Here is a 17,606-nt window from a genome sequence, read left to right as displayed (position 1 = left end):
TCCTGCCCTTAAGCTATGTTGCTGACCCCTGGGCAAGCGCATCCTGTCCCTCCTGAGCTGGCTGTGATCAAGGTGGAAAGGGCCCAGATCCAATCCTGAAGTCTGCTTTTCTCTCCTTGGGTTCACAGAGGTCCTGGGCCTACGTCAAGAAGTGTAAAACCAACATGCGTCCAAATCGAGCTTTGGTGGCTCAGCTGTCAGAGTGGGAGAAGGTTGTCCTTGGAGACATCGTCACGGACATCTTGGATCCACTCTACTGATTTTCTCTGTGGCCCAGCTATGGGTCCAGAAGAACCTGCTTTGGGAGCTTTTTGTGGGTAGTGGGCCAGGGTGTGTAACCAGGAATGAGAAGGCCTTTGCTGCCTGGAGCCTTGTGTCAGCCTCCCGCAGTGGTTCTTCCCAGGTTCCTCATTTGTGCCAGCACAGGAGGTGCTCAGACTCAGTGAGAACCCCCATCCCTGGGGCATCCTGGACCCACCCCCACTGCACTCCTGAGGCTGCTTGTGGAGAAGCATCTGGCTGCCAGAGCAGCTGCCCCTCATGTCCCCCATAACATGGACCCTTTGGAGGCTGCCTGGTGGGAGCTCCAAGGGTTCCCCCAGCCTTGTGTTGCTCCACAGGGGATGTCACAATGCCCACCCATGGGCAGAGATCCCCCAGCCCCAGAGATGCCAAGCTCAGCCTTGGCTCAGGCCGCAGGCTTCACAGCTTTGAGAGGCTCCTGGCACAAGGGCATACCCTTGCCTCATCCCCAGTTTCAGCACTCCCTACTGCTCCATCTCCTGTACAGATGTCCTTTCCTTGCTCCTCGCTCATTTTTGCCTGGCTGTGTTCACCAAGAAGAGATTCTCACCCTCCCATCCCTCACAACCAGGTTTCTAGAAATTCCTCAGGTCTCAAAAGGAATTTTCCTCTGACTGCGCTTCTGAGTGCTGGCAGCGCCCACAGAACGAGCCTGGAGTCAGGAGACAAGGGGACTGATGGAGAATTTAACATGTCGGTTCATGTTCATCCAGCAAACATTCCCTGACACCTGGGCAGGGCTGAGGACATACAGGTGAATGCCATGTTGCCTCCTAGGACTCTCTGCAGAGGGTTAGAGTAGCGCTACGCCGTGCCCCAACAGGAGCCCACGCCCTCAAAGAGTGGGGTTTTGCCAGAGGGGTAAGGGCTTTTCAGGAAGTGCAGGCTTTAGTCGGGACTTGAACTGGAACAGAGCCTGGGATGGCTGCAGAGCGATGGCTTAGGGACCTCCTGGCAGGAAGGGCAGAGCCATTAGAAAGTTTTCAGCAGGGACATGGTGGGGATTCGCCTTGTGTTTTAGTCAGGGCAGTCTGGTGGCTGTGGGAAGGGACACTAGCGGTGAACTTGGAGACAGGGAGACAGTTAAGGGGCCCTTGTAAAAATCCAAGCGAGGTTAAGAGGCTCGGAATTCCCTCACTGCCAAAGAGCAGCTTCCCAAGGGGGAAAGTGTTTGAGGCAGGTGGCACCTCCCTGGGCCTTGGTTTACTCCCTGCTTGACAGGCAAGGACACTGCTGGCTGCACCACACAGTTGGCGCCACCGGGAGTGCCCCGGTTGGGGGCTGCCACCGCCCTCCAAGCTAGGAGCAGCCGGGCAAGCGGCCCTCGGAGCACGTGGCCCCGCCCACGCCCCGCCCCTGGCCCGGATTGGCTCAGGCAGGGGGCGGGGCCAGCGCGCCGCCGCTCCAGGCTTTTCCGCATTGGTGGTCGCAGCGGCTCGAGCCCGGAAGCTGACGGGGGCGGGGGCGGAGGCGGCGGCGGAGGCGGAGGCGCCTCGGGCCCGCGGGGGTTGCGGCTCTGTCCTCGACTCTCGGCTCGTCCGGCTCACGCCCGGCAGCAATGCATCCCCCGCCTCCGGGCCCGTTGGGCGACTGCCTGCGGGACTGGGAGGAGCTCCAGCAGGACTTCCACGGCATCCAGGTAAGTGCTGATGCGGGCCCCCATTGGTTCCGAGGCATGTCTATCTGGCTCTGGGTCAAGGGTCGGGTAGCCCCGGGTCGGGCAGCGGGGAGCTCGGGATCAGGGGTCTGGGACCCTGGTGTCGCTCCCGACGGCGGCGAGGCCTCGGGTCCTGGTGTCCCCGGTTGGACCCTCCCCTCGGCCCCCAATGAATGTTCGGCGGCGGTACCTCTTCCCCGCACGGCCGCCGCGACCCCGGAGTGACCCCACTGACCCAGGCGGACCTCCGGCCACCCTCTGAGGCCTCGGAAAGAGGCCCCGACTCCGACCCGGCCCACTCCCAGGAGAGTCTGAGCTGACTGGGGCCAGTCTTGTGTCAGTCACTGAGCAAATGCGCCGTGGGCGCCGGCCGGGCCGGATCGGCGAGCAGCGCCTTCCCCGCCCTCGGGCCGCGCGGTCTGGGCTGAGTGTGGCTGGGGAGCAGTCCGGGAGGCAGCCTGGCCTGGGTCCGGGGAAGTGGTGTTTAGATGAAGTCCCTGGATGGGGGCGGGGCCCATCCAGGGTGAAAGACAGCTCCCATCGAGACAGGACCACGTGGCTGCTTCAGAGAGTGAGGGGAAAAGTGGGTGGGCCAGACCCTGCCAAGAGACCTCACGGGCCGACAGGGATTGGAATCTCTCTGAGACCAGTGGGAAGCCAAGGGAGGAATCGTCTGGATCTGGCTGGTATGGGCCACTGTGCTGTTCTGTGGAAAGGCAGACAGGAGAGTGTGGTGGCTGGGGGTAGGCTGAGGTGGCCCCTCCTGGGCATGAGAAACAAGACCCAGGCAGGGTAGAGCCCAGGTCAGCTGGGCACTTGATCAGGACTTTGCCTCTCCTGGACTGGTTCCAGCCCTTTCCTGTCCACGTTGAAGCCTGACTGCCCCTGGCTTGGCCAAGCTGCTATCATTAGTCCTTCCCAGCCTGGTCACCACTGTCCTGGCCTCAGCCCCTGCCTGACCTTCCTCACACTGCTCCTTGCCCCATCTCTAGGCTGTTCCTTCTCAAGACTTACCCATTGGGGCAAAGTGCTCTGGGAAGCCTTGGGTCAAAGGTGTTGGGGGAAGGGTAGAGGAATGGTCTTATAGCAAGAGGTCCAAGGGCTAAAGCCTGATGATCTTTACTCTGGGAGGAAGATGCTGGGAGTGCCAGAGCAGCAGGCATCTCGGACAACCTCATCTTCCCCTGCACTTGCAGGCTATCTAGGCAGGAGGATCTGAGAGGGCCAGGGATGGCTTTAGGTAGTCTGCTTGGTCCAGAAGGTAGACCCATGAGCCTAGAATCCAGATTCAGGATAGGCCAGAGAGGGGTGGGAACAACTAGTAGATGGGCTGAGACTAAGAAAACCTTCAGATAAGTCCTCTGTTTCTGGGAGAGGGGTACTGTCGGGGCTTCTGGGCTTACAGGGAGACCCCTGCCTCCTTGCCTGTCTTGGAGAGAGAGTACCTTCAGGGAGTTCCCTGGGCTGGCACAGCTGGCTGTCTCCTTTCCTGCTGAGACCCTCCCAAGGAGCGCTGGAGGAGTCCATGCCCCACCTCCTTCCCAGCAGGCTCTGGCTTGGGGGCCCCCTAGCCAGCCTGAACCTTACCCCGACCTGGTTCTCAGGAGACCCACCGGCTGTACCGCCTGAAGCTGGAGGAGCTGACCAAGCTGCAGAACAACTGTACCAGCTCCATCACTCGGCAGAAGAAGCAGCTCCAGGAGCTGGCCCTTGTCCTGAAGAAGTTAGGACCTGTCCCCATATACTCCCCCATGCCCTCCCATACCTCATCATACCCACCCCCCCATACCCTGTGGCCTCGGACTGGGGGTGGGTGTCTGACCTGGTGGGGTAGGGAGCTGGCACTGACTCCCAGATGTCCCTGGGCATGGCTTCTCCCCTCTCTGGGTTGCATTTGCTCTCCTGCCGCGCAGGTGTCAGGTGTGATATCACACGTGGGGGTCCCCTGTTCTGACTCTGGCTTCTGTGGCCGCACCTGCAGATGTAAACCCTCCCTCCCGTCAGAGGCCAAGAAAGCTGCGCAGGAGCTGGAAAACCAGATCAAGGAGCGACAAGGCCTTTTCTTTGATATGGAGGCCTACTTGCCCAAGCAGAATGGGTGAGATTCCTCCCCCAAGCTCAGGTCACAGCCATTTCTGAGAGGGAGGCCTGAAGCACCGTCTTCCTCTGCTTGGTGTCCTGCACCCACTCTGGGCTGACCAGTCAGACACAGTCTTATCTCAGGGACAGCCTGAGTGACAGTGACAGCTCACTGCCATGAGTGCTCTGTGGGGGAAGTATAGGGGATGGGGGGAGCACAGCGAGGGTTACCTAACCACTTGGGAGGTCGGAGAAGGCCTCGGGGAGTAGGTGATGCCTGAGCTGAGTCATAAGGACAAAGAGGAGTGAGCCAGGCAGACCTGGGAAGGCGGAAATAGTAGGTGTCATGGCCGTAGCTCACAGTAGGAGGTGAGAGGTTGCAAGAGACCAGAGGGGGAGCCAGCCTGCAGAGCTTCCCTCTGGCCCAGTGGTCAGGGGAGAGTGACAGGTCAATCATGCACTTAGATCAGCTGCAGTCACAGCAGAGGACATGGCAGAAGCCTAGGCTTAGGGAAAACAATCCCGCAGAGACTGCAGGCGGCAAGACAACTGGGAGAGAGCGTGTCCCAGAAGGCAAGGAAGGAAGGACTGGCCAGTAGCCTCGGATCAGTTGGCCCGGGGCAGCATGGGAGGCAGTCAAATGCAATACAGAAGGGGAAGCGTTTCCTGGAAGTCAGGGTGACCTTGGTGAGAACCGCTTCTCAGGAGGGTAGGGGTGGAAGTTGATATTGGGGATGACAGAAGAGCTGAGGAGACAGCCAAGTTTAGGCCATGCTTCAGAAGCTTGGCTGTGAGTGGAAGGAGAAACTGGTAAGTGGAAACCTGTGACTAGAACTTGGTATGAGAGTTGAGGAGTGGCTTTTGTTTGGGTGTATGTGTAACTTTGTACATAGCAAAGACTTGAGCATATCTACCTGCTGAGAGGTGGGCCAGCAGAGGGAGAGACCCAGAGAGGTGCGCTGAGCAATGGGGGAAGTCCCTGGGGAGGTGGGAAATGGGGGTGTAGGCCCTTGTTGTCTGGGATGAGGGGGTGCAGAGATGAGGGTGAGGAGGCAGGCAGGGGAGATGTCACCTGCCCGGAGGGAGACGGGATGGAGGGTTTGGGAGAGGGTTGGGCGAGGCCACTGCTGAGAACGGGAGAGGGAGCCCGTGGCGATGCTGAGAGGCAGCCTGGTCGCAGTCCCGCTGTACCCCATGATCTCTTCGCTGCCTCAGGCAAGTCCCTGAAGCCCTCTGAGCCTGTGCATGCGGCTCGAGTGTGAACAAGAGCCCATATGGGAACAGCTGCTTAATACACGACTGTAAATTTCAGTCACCTCACGGAGTTCCTCTGGCAGAGAAGGACGAGACAAGCTTAGATGGTGGGGTGACGGCAACGCGAGGATTGGCAAGAAAGTGGTTCCGTGTTATGAAGGAGGGCTTGGTGACTCAGCTGGCTCCGGGAGGGAGACCAGGGTCAGGAGGGCCTGGGAGCGTCGTGAGGGAGAGGGTCCTTGTGGGTGGGAGGCTGGGCGCTCTGGGGTCACAAAATAGCCAGGGTTTCCGAGGAGGCCCTTTTGGGTTGGGAGGAGGGTGGTGTGGTCGCAGGTGTGGGGTGCTGCAGTGGCCTTGGGGCTGAAGGCTGCCTCTCCTCACCTGGTGTTCCCTCCCCCAGGTTGTATCTGAGCCTGGTTCTGGGCAATGTCAACGTGACACTCCTGAGCAAGCAGGCTAAGTAATTTGTTGTCGTGGGCGGGGTCTCAACCCTACTCCCCGTCCCCCGCCCCAGGCCCCTTCCGGTCTGCCCCAGCTTCCCTGGCTAAGCTTGGGGTTCAGGGGCTGCTCCCCCATGCTGGCCCCATGCCACCACAGCAGTGTGTCCAGAGGCGTGGGTGGGCCCTGCCAGCATCCCGGCCTGTCCCACGAGTGTGTACCCCTCCCTCCTCCCCAGGTTTGCCTACAAAGACGAGTACGAGAAGTTCAAGCTCTACCTCACCATCATCCTCATCCTCATCTCCTTCACCTGCCGCTTCCTCCTCAACTCCAGGTGGGTGTCCTGCTGCGCGGGGCTGGACCCTGTGCCCTCTCCAGGCTCTGGCACCAACCTTCTGTACCCCTCGCTAGGGTGACAGACGCTGCCTTCAACTTCCTGCTGGTCTGGTATTATTGCACCCTGACCATCCGTGAGAGCATCCTCATCAACAACGGCTCCCGGTGGGCGAGGGCCGGAGCCCGGCTCCTGGGGGTGGGCGCGGGGGGAGTGACCCCGGAGCTGCCCTAGAAGGAGGGGTGGGGCGGCGGGTGTCGTGGCCCTCTGAGAAGCAGGCAGTGGCTGGGGTACTGGTTTCTTCCCACTTCCTGTCCTGGAGCACTGATCCTGGGGGCGGAGGGGACAGGAGTGACGGTGGCTTCCTGATGCAGGATCAAAGGCTGGTGGGTTTTCCATCATTACGTGTCCACGTTCCTGTCAGGAGTCATGCTGACATGGTGAGTGGGCCAGCTTGGCCCCAGGGTCTCCGGGGGAGCCGGGGCAGGGAGAGGTGGCATCCCCGAGCCCCGACCCCTCCCTCTGCTTTCTGCCTTAGGCCCGACGGCCTCATGTACCAGAAGTTCCGGAACCAGTTCCTGTCCTTCTCCATGTACCAGAGTGAGTGTCTCAGAGGTCCTGCTGAGCTTAGGACTGGCCCCCCCCCCTCCCCGCCCCGGGAGGGGTGGGAGAGAGACTTGGGACTCCAGCCCAGTCCTGATGTCCCCCCGCCCTCCAGGCTTCGTGCAGTTCCTCCAGTATTACTACCAGAGCGGCTGTCTGTACCGCCTGCGGGCCCTGGGCGAGAGGCACACCATGGACCTCACTGTGGGTGAGTCGGGCGTGGCCGCCCCTCTCTGGAATCCTGACGGGGGAGCTGGAAGGGCAAAGTCCTTTCCTCTTGACCTGGGTCTGAGTGATGGGGTCGTCTCTGTCCTGGTTGTGGCCCCCGCAGAGGGCTTCCAGTCCTGGATGTGGCGGGGCCTCACCTTCCTGCTGCCCTTCCTCTTCTTTGGACACGTAAGTTGTACCTCTGTCCCTGTCCGTCCCCGGCTCTGATTCGAGCAGGGACTGTGTGTAAAAACCGCCCTCCCTCCCAGTTCTGGCAGCTTTTTAACGCGCTGACGTTGTTCAACCTGGCCCGGGACCCCGAGTGCAAGGAGTGGCAGGTGAGCCGGGCCCTTGGAGAGGACGCCGGGAGGGCCGGGCCTGGCTTCTGTCTTGACCCCGATTCCTCCCCCAGGTGCTCATGTGTGGCTTCCCCTTCCTCCTCCTCTTCCTCGGCAACTTCTTCACCACCCTGCGGGTTGTACACCAGAAGTTCCACAACCAGCAGCACGGGAGCAAGAAAGAATGAGGCTGGGCCTTTCCCACCTGCCGGCATAGCTCTCTACTGCACCCCCGGCCTGGAAGGGGCTTCTGAACCCCATGTGTTGAGGGGGTGGGGGCTCCTCTTGTCTGGGAGGGTCTGTCTGCTCTCCCCTGGGTTTTGTGGGCTCTGTGGGCCCTGAAGGCGGCGCTGGAGAGGAAGACCCGGGCCTGTGTCTCCGTCTGCGGGAGCCGGGGGCCAGCGGCCTCAATAAAGGGCGAGAGGCTCAGACTGGCTCGGTGTGTGTTCTCCTGCTGGTAAGACAGGGGCCTGGGGGCTCTGTGCCGTCACAGCATGGGGTCTCGGGGTTCCTGAGGTCTCTCTCTCTGGGGTCTGAGTTAAGGAGACCCAGGTGGAGGCCCCAGATCTATGCAAGCAATACCAGGCAAATACAGAAAACAGAACTTTATTCCAAGGGCCAGAGGTTATTTAAAATTATTTACACTCATTGAAAATCACGGGGAGGGGCCGGGCCCCACTCAGCTGAGAGGAGGAGCCCCTTCTGTTCAGCCACCAAGGGCCCGAGGTGTTCACGGAGCATCAGCCCGGTCACCCGTCGCCACGCCCCCTGGGGCCGGCGGGTCCGAGGGCACATCTCAGGCCTGGAGCAGTCTCTCTCTGTCAGTCACTGGGCCTGCCTCCTGTGGCAGGGCCCAGCAGAACCCGCCTAGGCGACTGGCAGAAGGGAGTGAGGAAAGCGATTACAAGGGGGAGCAAGTCTGTAGGGCGTGAGGAGCAAAGCCAGGCGGGCCCGGGTGCCTCCTAGCTCCACACGTCCAGGGAGTAGCGGCCCTTGGTCATCAGCTTCTTGACATAGTCCGTGGCCTGCGCGTGCTCCATGGCCCCCTGCTCGGCCACGATGTCGTAGAAGGTGTTCTGCACGTCCCTCGCCATGTTCCGAGCGTCCCTGGGGGCGGGAAGGAGGTGGCGCTGGGGGCCGGGCGGGGGCCCCCCTCCCCCCCACGGGCAGGGGGGCCCTGTCCCCGCCCCGCCTCTGCCCTCACTCACCCACAGACGTAGATGTGGGCGCCCCCGTCGTGGATCAGCTTCCACAGGTGCTCCCTGTCCCTCTTCAGCAAGTGCTGCACGTAGACCTGGGGGTGGGGGCGCCTGTGAGGAGGGATGGCCCCAGCGCCCTCGCCCTCCGCCCCGCCGGGGCCTGCCCGCGGCCTCACCTTCTGGGGCTGCTCCCGGGAGAAGGCCACGTTGAGCTGGGTGAGGGTGCCGTCCTGGTGGAACTTGGCCAGCTCCTCGCGGTACAGGTAGTCCTCGTCAGAGCGGCGGCAGCCGTAGTAGAGCAGCGTCTCCCCCACCTCCTTGCCTGGGGCAGCGGCAGTCAGGGGGATGTGGAACACCAGTGCCCGCTGCCCGCCCGCCTCGGGCCCGTCCACTCACCCTGCTGCCTCAGCCAGGCCCGCTCCTGGATGAAGCCTATGAAGGGGGCAACCCCGGTGCCGGGGCCCACCATGATGACAGGCACGGTGGCCTTGAAGGGCAGGCGGAACTGGGACTTGCGCACGAACATGGGCACCAGGGCCCTGCGGCCGTTCTCCCCGGAGGGCTCCTTGGCCCGCAGCCAGCTGGTGGCCACGCCCTTGTTAACGCGGCCAGACTGGGTTTCATACTCCACAGCCACGGCACAGATGTGCACGGAGTTGGGGTGGACCTGGCGGGGCGGCAGGGTCAGGGCGAGTGTGGCGGTGCCGGAGGCCCCCTCCCCGCCCTCCTGCCACCCACCCTGCCGCGGGGGTCCCTGCTCAGCGCCTCCACACCCTTCGCGGCGCCCAAACCTCTTCAAAGGCCCCTTCCTGGCAGCTCTCCTGACTGGCTCTCGGCACCGGGGCCGGAGAGCAGTTTGCAGTCTTACAGTCCAGCCTGCTGGACACACAGCCCAGGAGTCTCGAGTGAACTGCCCTGGGCACGGGGGGCGGAGCTGGGGCTGTGGCCCAGGGACCCCGGCCCCCCCCCCCCAGGGAGCCAACGCTATGTCTCCTATAAGCGGGCAGGCCTGGAGCTCACACCTTGGACACACAGCCCAGGAGTCTCGAGTGAACTGCCCTGGGCACGGGGGGCGGAGCTGGGGCTGTGGCCCAGGGACCCCGGCCCCCCCCCAGGGAGCCAACGCTATGTCTCCTATAAGCGGGCAGGCCTGGAGCTCACACCTTGGAGGACGAGGCGATGGAGTAGTAGCGGGCCTGGAGACGAGGCAGCAGCTCACACAAGTGGTCGATGGGGGGCCGCAGGGACGAGTAGTCCTGCAGGATGGCCAGGATGTGCCTTCGAGCCTCGACCACCCAGCTCAGGTACAGCTCCTGGGGAGATGCAGACGTAGGTGAGACACGGGGACCTAGGGGACGGGGCTGAAGTTGGGCCCAGGCAGCTTGGGGAATGGCCCGGGGGTGCTGGCTGGAGCCGTGGTGCAGGGCTGAGGCGGCGGCGGGTGCTGGGGCGCAAGTGGCAGGCCCACCTTGCCCTCGCCCGAGGAGGAGACCATCTTGCGCAGCTGGCCCTGCTCCGAGGGCTCTGAGGCATACTGGGCCAGCTCGTAGAGCACGTTGGTGCGTGGCGGGTTGGTGATATCCAGGTAGTAGGTGAGGGCCGTGCGGTAGGAGGTGGGGCAGGGGAACGGGTGCTTCTTGTTTGAGTCTTCTGTAAGGAGAGGGCAGGCAGGGTTCGGGGTTAGCGGCCACCCCCGGGGTGGGCAGGGTGCCACGGGATGGGGTGGGCAAAGCCTCAGGCCTGCTCTCAGGAAGCAGGCAGCCCAGGGAGCACTGGAAGCAAGACCAGCTCTTTCTGGTCCCTCCTTGACTTTGGGGGCAAAGCCTCAGGCTTCGACTACCCTCAAGCTTCACGCTGGACAGGTGGTCTTCGTCAGAGGCAGGATATTGCCGGGGTAGGCCTGGCAGCCACTGTCCCCACCCAGGAGAATCAGCCCCTTCGGGGACCCTTCCCCTGCCAAGAGCTGCTCAGAGAGAGGGCTGCAGAGGGGGAGCTCCCCAAGTGTGTCCTGCCTGCCTGCGGGCTGGACCTGGTCCACTGTGAGGGGGGGCTCCAGGCTCATGACTGTGCGATGCCAATACCGGGCCTTCAGCTGTGACAGCAGAGCCCCCTCCAGGTCCGTTGTTATGCTTGGACACACGTGGAGGTCTGTGCATGGGTCACCCAAGGGCCAAGCTCTGGGGGCAGCATCCTGTACACTCAGGGGCAGCTGCTGGCACAGACCCCCCGCCAGCCCTTGCCAGGGGCCTTCCACTCCACAGTCAACAAACAGGCTGGCTTTACTGGCAGCTCCCCACAAGCAGGCTAGAGCTGGGCTGGACCCAGGAGCAACTCCGTGTCTTAGAGGCGTGACTGCAGGGGCGTTTATTCCTGTGCACAAATGAGCCCCGTGGAACCGCGAGGCTGCCGAGCCACATGGAGAGGAGAAGGCCTGGCCCGGGACGGCTCAGCCTTTAGGGGTTTGGGTCTATTTTCGGGAGGGGTTTGAACTTGGCACTGAAGGATGACCTACATACAGTGTACAACAAGTCACAGGGCAATGCTTGATGGATTTTCATAAGCTGAAAGTCCTCGGGTACCCAGCACCCACATCAAGCAGCAGGTGTTCCCTGCACCCAGGCACCCTCTTGTGTAAGCCCAGAAACCAGGGCTCAGGCCTTGCACTACAGGGGCAGGTGTGGGCACCTCTTCTACAGCCCCACTTCTGCCTCTAGTTCTGAGCCTCTGCAGCCCCCTCTCTAAGCAGCTCTTGGCAGTGAGCGGCTCTTCACAGGGGCCCAGAGTCTCCTGGGGGAGAGTGAGCACCAGCACCCCTGCTGACCCCCGGCGAGGCCCTGCCTCGGATGGCACAAGAGACGTGCCCCCCAGTGCAAGAAAGGCCCACGCGTGCACGACCGGGAGTCCACTGCCAGCACAACGAACTCCGCTACCAATCAGCCCCCTTTCACGCAGCTCCTGTCAAGGCGGCCTCTGGAGCTGCTGAGAAGGAGCCGCCCAGGCTCAGGTCACTGAGGACAAGAGTGAGCAGGGCAGGGCAGGGCAGGGCCAGGCCGAGCTGGGCCCCAGGTCAGTGGGCAGTAGGGGCACGGGGGGCATTCAGGGGCCGGGCAGCCCTGCCCTGCGGTAGTGCCCCTTGCACCCCGAGCACCCTGAACGGACCTGGAGGGCCACCAGCACGGTTGACTCGGATCCCTGGGTTCACAGGTGAGGAGACCCTGGAGCCGAGAGGGCCTTCAGTGGCCAGTTGTGGCTCTCTTCCCTGTAGGACACGGGCTGGCTCTGTCTCCAGGCACCCACACTCCCTCAAGGGAGTATGGCAGTGAGGAGATGGGGGAACCCCAAAAGGGAGAGCGCCAGCCCCTGCAGCTACCTTTTCCCCCGACCCTGAGTTTGTTCTACAACCTGTAACTGGGGTCTTGGTTATGAGGGCTCCTAGGGCACCAGGCTTTAGGCCTAAGCAGAAGCTCAACCTATGGACCTTGCCAAGGGGCCCATTCCCACCAGCCACCTCAGGCCCAGGTAGGTAGGGAGGCCCGGATCCCAGGACTCACCGTCAAGATTGTTCAGGGACATGATAACGTCCAGGTCGGCACCCAGGATCTCGCCGAGCTGGTTGACCAGGGCAGAGTCGTTGGCTGGGTAAACAGCCACGTGGTCCCCAGATTCATACCTGGGGGAGATGCGAGGCTCAGGAGGAGGGTGGAAGACAGCTCTGCACCCAAACAGGAGGCCTGAGTGAAAGGTTTGAGGGGGTGGGGGGTGGCAGCAAGTGGATAACCTGATTTTGGAGTCTGAGATGTCTAATTCCAGGTGCATGAGGTGTCGCTCGGTTCCCTGGTTCAGCTTCCGGTTGGTGGTGACGACAGCCAAGAAGGGGTTCTTGGCGTCGAAGGGGCTGGGTGGGGAGAGCAGCTCAGTGACTGGCCAGGCCTTCAGTCTGAATCCTCCCACCCCAAGGGACACTTCTGGCCACACAGGACACAGGAAACATCAGAGCTGGCCTCCAAGGGTCACGAGGAAACCTCTCCAATTAGGTAATGGGCTTTCCCAGCCTAATCCACAGCGGTGCTCCCGGCACCCCGCAAGGGGGCAGAGCTAGGCTATCAGTGTCCCCGTTTACAGACATGGAAACTGAGGCTGGTCCCGAAAAACCTGGGGGACCCTCCACACTCTGTACACGTTGGTGAGCAGAGCACAAGGAGGGCCAGGCCCCTGGAGGTGGCTCCGCAAGATGGAAGGGGCCTGGGTTCCGAGTGACTGTGTGGGCCAAGCCCCCTCCGCCCACGTGCCCGGGACTGTACGTGAACAGGAGCGGGGCTTCCACTCTGTGAAGCCGCTGAGATGTCGGGCTTTCTGGCTACAGCTGCAGCAGGGCTGCTGGTCTCGAAGCCTGGTGGTCCTAGGAGGTCTTTCCTGGGTGGCTCCAGCAGGATTCTGGGTGGCACCCAGGGGCAAGTAAGGGGCCCCAGAGAGGAACGCTGTTTCTGGACAAAACGTCCAGACATCGAGGCAGAGTTTAAGGAAGCGAGCCCTTCGGCCCAAGTTCCACCTAGACCCAGAGCTGAACTCACTGGCCTGGTCCAGGAACTGGTGGGTACCCCCCACCCCAGGGTATTTACAGGGCAAATGAAGTACGAGCTGAGCAAGGGCCAGTCCCCCCAAGGCCACGCCCTGGGCGGAGGGACCGCTGGGAGGGGAGGGGTCCCCAGGGCCCCGGGCGCAGAGCAGCCTCCCATCTCTCTGCTCCAGGCCTCATGCCCTCCTGTGCGGTGGAGATGGAAACGTAGGCCCACTCCTGGCAGTAGGGGTAAGGAAGCCCCACAGGACAGGGCCTGGGAGGACAGGCCCTGCGGGGACGCACGGGACGGGCAGCTGTCCGGCCCCAGCCACGCTCTCTACTCACGGTTTCTGGCTCTCGTAGCTCTTCAGGCGGCCCACTTCACCCACGTACACCTTGGCCGCGTCTATGTCTGTGTGGACCACAAGCTCGTACTGGCGAATGCTGCGAAGGGGAGACGCAGGGTGAGGCGGGGGGGCCGGGTCCCGAGGAGGGAGTGAGGCTGTGAGGCGATGGGAGCGTCTCCTTCCCACGAGGCAGGAGACGCGCGAGCGTGGGAGGCAGGAGGGGCCAGCACGGCGCTCGGAGGGCGGGGCGGCCCGTCAGCAGGCCCGAGGCTCTGCCCTGAGGAGGCCAGGACGCCTGCCCGCCCGCCCTGACCGCCCGCCCTGACCGTCACCTGCAGGCACAGCCCAAGCGCTTGGGCCCGCGCCCCGCCCGCCCCCTGACGGAGCCTCCTCCAGCCCCAGCACACCCGCCAGGCCAGTCCTCCGCCTCGGCAGGCAGCACCCGAGGCCCCGGCCCCCCTGCGCACGCTCACCTGGACTCCTCTCCGGTGGCTTCCACCCCTAAGTGCTCGCACACGGCCGGCCAGAACTGCTCTCGCCACGTGATGAAGTCCTCCTCCAGGCTGGGGACGAGAGGGGATGAGCCAGGCTCCAGAGGGGGCTGCCGGGAGAGCTCGGACTCTCTGTCCCATCACCCCTCCAAGCTGGAGGGTTCATTCCACACCAGCCCGCCCAGTGATGTAACCCAGGGCGTCAGGAAGCGTCCAGAGGGTCTGCAGTAACCACGGAGGCCCCATCTGAGCCGGCAGAGCCGGGAGGGTGTGGATGAGCAAAGAAGGTGGGGACTGGCGATGGGGGGCGTGGCCTTCCCTCCCCTGTGGTGAGGCGGGTCACGGAGGTGCGCTGACATCATGGCTCTGCCCTCCCCTCCTGCGCCCCGGCCAGCCCTAACCTGTGGCTCCCGACACACGACAGCCCGGGGGCGCGTGCAAGGGCGGGGGCCCTGGCGGGGGGGTCACTCACTTCCCGTCGTCGTCGCCCAGCCCCAGATCAAAGATCCGCCGGGCCCCGAGCTGCTCCAGCCGCTTGTCCACATACTTGCCCATGGCGTTGAAGTGCTCATAGGTCTTGTTCCCAAGGCCAAACACCTGTGTGGATGAGGGGCCAGTGCTCAGCGGTCCCTGCCAGACACCTTGCACTGTGAGGCCCCAGAGGCGGCTTTGTTTTGGTGGCCTGCAGTCCAGGCCCCTCTTCAACCACCTTGGCCTTGACCCTGGCAGGGGCGGGCGGCGTTCCACCGCGGCGGTGCGCCGCGACCGGCTCCGGGACGGCTGGGAAGGCCGGCGGGGAAGGTGGCTCGGGGGGGCCCCGTCGTCGTCGTGGTCGTCGTCGTGATCGTCGTCGTGGTCGTGGCCGTCGCGTCGTCGTCGTCGTCTCCTCGGCGGCTGGCGGCGGCTGGCGGCGGCGGCGGCCGCCGTGGCGGGGGCGGGCGGCGGGGGGGGGGGGGGTTCACCCCGCCCATTCAAGATTCTCCTTGCCCAGCCCACCTCCCTTTTCTTGCCTTCAGCCTCCAGTAGCACATGCTCCCGAGCAAACTGGGGCTGGGACATGGGACGGGGGGCTCTTGGGCCGGGCCCTGGCGGAAGACGGGGTCGCCCCACGAGCAGCCTTCCTGGGATTCCCTGTCACGAGCTCCCGACCAGGCCCTCAGCTCGAAGCCCCTGTCCTGGCGCCTGGGCCTGCCCTAGCTGATCAAACGAGGTGAGAACTGGAGGAGTTCCTCTTGGACACGGGGTTCCGGAGGTTGCACGAGCCCGCACGGGTGACTCACCGCGTACTTGACCCCAGAGAGGTCCACGTCCGTCTCCTGGAGCCAGTCGTAGAAGTCCTGGGCATTGTCAGTGGGGTCCCCCTCGCCGTAGGTGGCCATGCAGAACACTGCCAGGGCGTTCTCAATCTCTGACAGGCTGCTCAGGTCGCCCTGGGGAGACAAATGCAGGGCCAGGCCCAGCAACCAAGACTAAGCCTGCTCCCAACAGGGGTGCAGATGGGCGAGTCAAGGGTTCAAGCGGACGGGGTGCATTTCAAGAGCAAAGGGAACAGCAGGCCCAGAAGAGCACAGGTGAGGGCCTGGGGTGTTGAAAGAAGTATGCTGGGTTCCAGGCCACGGGTTGGCACTTGGAACATAGTGCCCTGGGCCACCTCCGGAGAACCTCATCATCCCACAAAGTCCCTGGGGCACGGCAGGAGCTGGGCTCGCGCTAATTCCTAACCAACTGTCCGCCAACTCGAAACCCAGGTCCTAAGACAGACGGGTAGTGGTGCTCGTCCCCAAGACCGAAGGCAGGGGCGTGGAGTAGGCGGGGGATGGTTCGCTGTGGGAGATGGAGCGGCACATGTGGGAAGCAGCTGGCCCTCAGAAGAGAGTGGTTCTAAGGGAAAGTGCGTTGATCATGTTGCTGGAGCCGCAAGAGCCCGACCCTGCCTCCCCCGCCCCGAAGTCTGGCGATGACCCATCAGGGGAGAAGCAGGAAGGCAACTCCCTGGGGCGTCTTCCCAGGACTACCTGCTCCCTGCCAGCCCTGCCCCTCCTGGGTGCCTAAGGACCACCCCCCACTTCCCTGCCCACTGAGTCCACCTGGGGCCGCTGGCCTGGCTGTCCCAGAAACAGGCAAGCAGACTGCTGGAAGTTTCCTGTCCTTTGGAGAGCCATGACTGGCGAAAGAGCCGATGTGCGGAGGAGAGATAGCAAGGTGAGCGGGTCCCCACCGCCCTCAGAGGCAGGCTGGGTGCAGCTGGGGCCAGGAAGTGGGGACTGTGTCCTGCAGACAGTCCTGTGTTGGCCCGGAGGAGCCACGTGCCAAGGATGGCTGACAGGAGAAGGCGGGGATCCTGCAGCTCCAGATGGGGGCCCTTCCCTCAATTCCTGGGCTCTCTTGGGCCCTCCCCAAGCCCACACATGCAAGTTTACAGCCTCATTTCAAAGCCCAGCTGAAGGGTTCCTGGAGATGGCTCACCCAACACCCTCACTGCCTCTCTGTAGACGAGTCAAGGAAGGCCCTCGGTGGGCGCTCGCTCAGGGTCACACGGGCAGTCAGGGCAGAGCGGCACTAGAGCTCAGACCCCCCGACTCCTCGGTCCAGCTCTCCTGGCACCGCAGTTCTCGGGTGGGGGTTGCGGGGAGATGAGAAACAGTTCCTCTCCTGACTTGCTGAGACCCTTTTCATCTTTTAAGCCACAACCAATCCACTAGGTGCCCGAGTCCCTTCTGCTGGCACCTGCCCAGCACTTGCAAAGCCTGCAGGTGGAGAGCTTGGAAGGCTAAGCGTGAGCACTGCTGAGAGCGCATATGCGCACACCTGGGCCAGGTGTTCTTAATGTCCTTAAAACTGGGGCCACCTGGCTGCTGGAACCGATGACAAGAGACGCCTATTCCTGTCTGTCCCTTTGGCTAACTCAGCCCTTTTAAGCGTCTCCACGATCCAGACGCGACTTCCTTAATGCCCTGGACTGCACTGCATGGGAGGAAGGGGGCAGGGCGCGGGGAGAGCTCACCAGGTCATACTCCTCCGGGTCTGCCACCATGCCCCGCATCCCGTAGCGATGGGCGTCCTTGGACAAGCGGTTGGCAAACTCCTCGGCGGTCCCCGTCTGGGAGCCGTAGAACACGACGATGTTCCTGCCCTAGGGACGGCCAGACACGCGGGATCAGTGAGGGGCCAAGAGCCACAGGCTTCACTGGAGGCTCTAGGTGACCACAGGGGCAGGCAGGTCCCTCGAGGGCACCTCTTTCCTGCCTGCTTCAGGTCCTTTCTAAGTTGCTCTGGGGCTAGCATCTCACTGCCACAGCCACTGCAGTGGATGGGGTCAGAGGCCACCTAGCTGACTTCAGCTGGAGCCATCAAGATAATCCTACACACACAAGCTGCTCAAAATCACACTGTGGGCAGATTTTTAAAGGACGTGTAAAAAAGCAGAAATGACGTTCAGTAAAAAGAAAAGAGTGATCAAAGACTATGTATAGCATAATCCAATTTTGTTACATATCCACTCCACATGTATGTGTGTTTATACATTTAAATGCACAGGGAAAAAGAATGGCGTGAAATATACCACGAGTCTGTAAATGGGGAATCATGGGTGAGTTTTTCTGGATGTTTACAAAAGTAATGCATATGCTTTATAAAAATCTAGACAATGGGGAAAGGTACCATACAGACTGGCTCACAGGCTCTTCATCCCACCCTCCTCCTACTGTGCCCACTGCAGCAGCTCTGGAAAAGCTGGAACTCCATCCCCCAGACTCCCTGCAGCCAGGGATGCAGCAAATTAGGTCCAGCCAACTGGAT

At 62.6% G+C, this 17,606-nt stretch overlaps 2 protein-coding genes across 5 annotated transcripts in view; one reads left to right on the top strand and one right to left on the bottom strand.

Moving 5' to 3' along the window:
- The first annotated feature begins 1,746 nt into the window (after positions 1 to 1,746).
- Positions 1,747 to 7,644, top strand: TMEM120A (transmembrane protein 120A). 2 transcript variants are annotated; one of them, XM_007103977.4, is made up of 12 exons: positions 1,751 to 1,942; positions 3,565 to 3,683; positions 3,942 to 4,058; positions 5,694 to 5,753; positions 5,970 to 6,065; positions 6,143 to 6,232; positions 6,440 to 6,505; positions 6,604 to 6,665; positions 6,784 to 6,876; positions 7,000 to 7,064; positions 7,145 to 7,213; positions 7,288 to 7,644. In XM_007103977.4, exons 1-12 carry the CDS (start codon positions 1,862 to 1,864, stop codon positions 7,399 to 7,401), a joined length of 1,032 nt encoding a protein of 343 aa, XP_007104039.1. In that variant the 5' UTR covers positions 1,751 to 1,861; the 3' UTR covers positions 7,402 to 7,644. The 2 variants fall into 2 exon arrangements, with proteins under 2 accessions (XP_023977442.1, XP_007104039.1); XM_024121674.2 differs by having other exon boundaries at positions 1,747 to 1,942; positions 7,145 to 7,644.
- A 159-nt stretch (positions 7,645 to 7,803) lies between these two features.
- Positions 7,804 to 17,606, bottom strand: part of POR (cytochrome p450 oxidoreductase) — a 29,634-nt gene continuing 19,831 nt past the window's right edge. For 2 of the 3 annotated variants that reach the window (XM_028486040.2, XM_028486041.1), the window contains exons 3-15: positions 16,813 to 16,941; positions 15,089 to 15,238; positions 14,281 to 14,405; positions 13,791 to 13,880; positions 13,316 to 13,414; positions 12,191 to 12,307; positions 11,964 to 12,082; positions 9,881 to 10,062; positions 9,576 to 9,725; positions 8,809 to 9,079; positions 8,589 to 8,734; positions 8,422 to 8,507; positions 7,804 to 8,320 (exon numbers count right to left, since the gene is read on the bottom strand). In XM_028486040.2, the coding sequence (XP_028341841.1) occupies positions 8,176 to 8,320; positions 8,422 to 8,507; positions 8,589 to 8,734; positions 8,809 to 9,079; positions 9,576 to 9,725; positions 9,881 to 10,062; positions 11,964 to 12,082; positions 12,191 to 12,307; positions 13,316 to 13,414; positions 13,791 to 13,880; positions 14,281 to 14,405; positions 15,089 to 15,238; positions 16,813 to 16,941 (1,809 nt within the window). In that variant the 3' untranslated portion in view covers positions 7,804 to 8,175. The remainder of the gene's footprint in view (positions 8,321 to 8,421; positions 8,508 to 8,588; positions 8,735 to 8,808; positions 9,080 to 9,575; positions 9,726 to 9,880; positions 10,063 to 11,963; positions 12,083 to 12,190; positions 12,308 to 13,315; positions 13,415 to 13,790; positions 13,881 to 14,280; positions 14,406 to 15,088; positions 15,239 to 16,812; positions 16,942 to 17,606) is intronic. The other variant, XM_055083221.1, reaches the window with a different exon arrangement.

Source organism: Physeter macrocephalus, unplaced genomic scaffold (assembly GCF_002837175.3).
Source record: "Physeter macrocephalus isolate SW-GA unplaced genomic scaffold, ASM283717v5 random_581, whole genome shotgun sequence".
Classification (NCBI taxonomy): Eukaryota; Metazoa; Chordata; class Mammalia; order Artiodactyla; family Physeteridae; genus Physeter; species Physeter macrocephalus.
This window is presented reverse-complemented; position numbering and strand designations above follow the sequence as displayed.

Excerpts from the sequence above, each read along its gene's own strand:
- TMEM120A (XM_024121674.2), top strand. The coding sequence starts at position 1,862 with ATGCATCCCCCGCCTCCGGGCCCGTTGGGCGACTGCCTGCGGGACTGG. Across the intron at positions 4,059-5,693 it reads TACTTGCCCAAGCAGAATGG|GTTGTATCTGAGCCTGGTTC; the intron begins GTGAGATTCCTC and ends TCCCTCCCCCAG. Across the intron at positions 7,065-7,144 it reads CCTTCCTCTTCTTTGGACAC|TTCTGGCAGCTTTTTAACGC; the intron begins GTAAGTTGTACC and ends CCTCCCTCCCAG.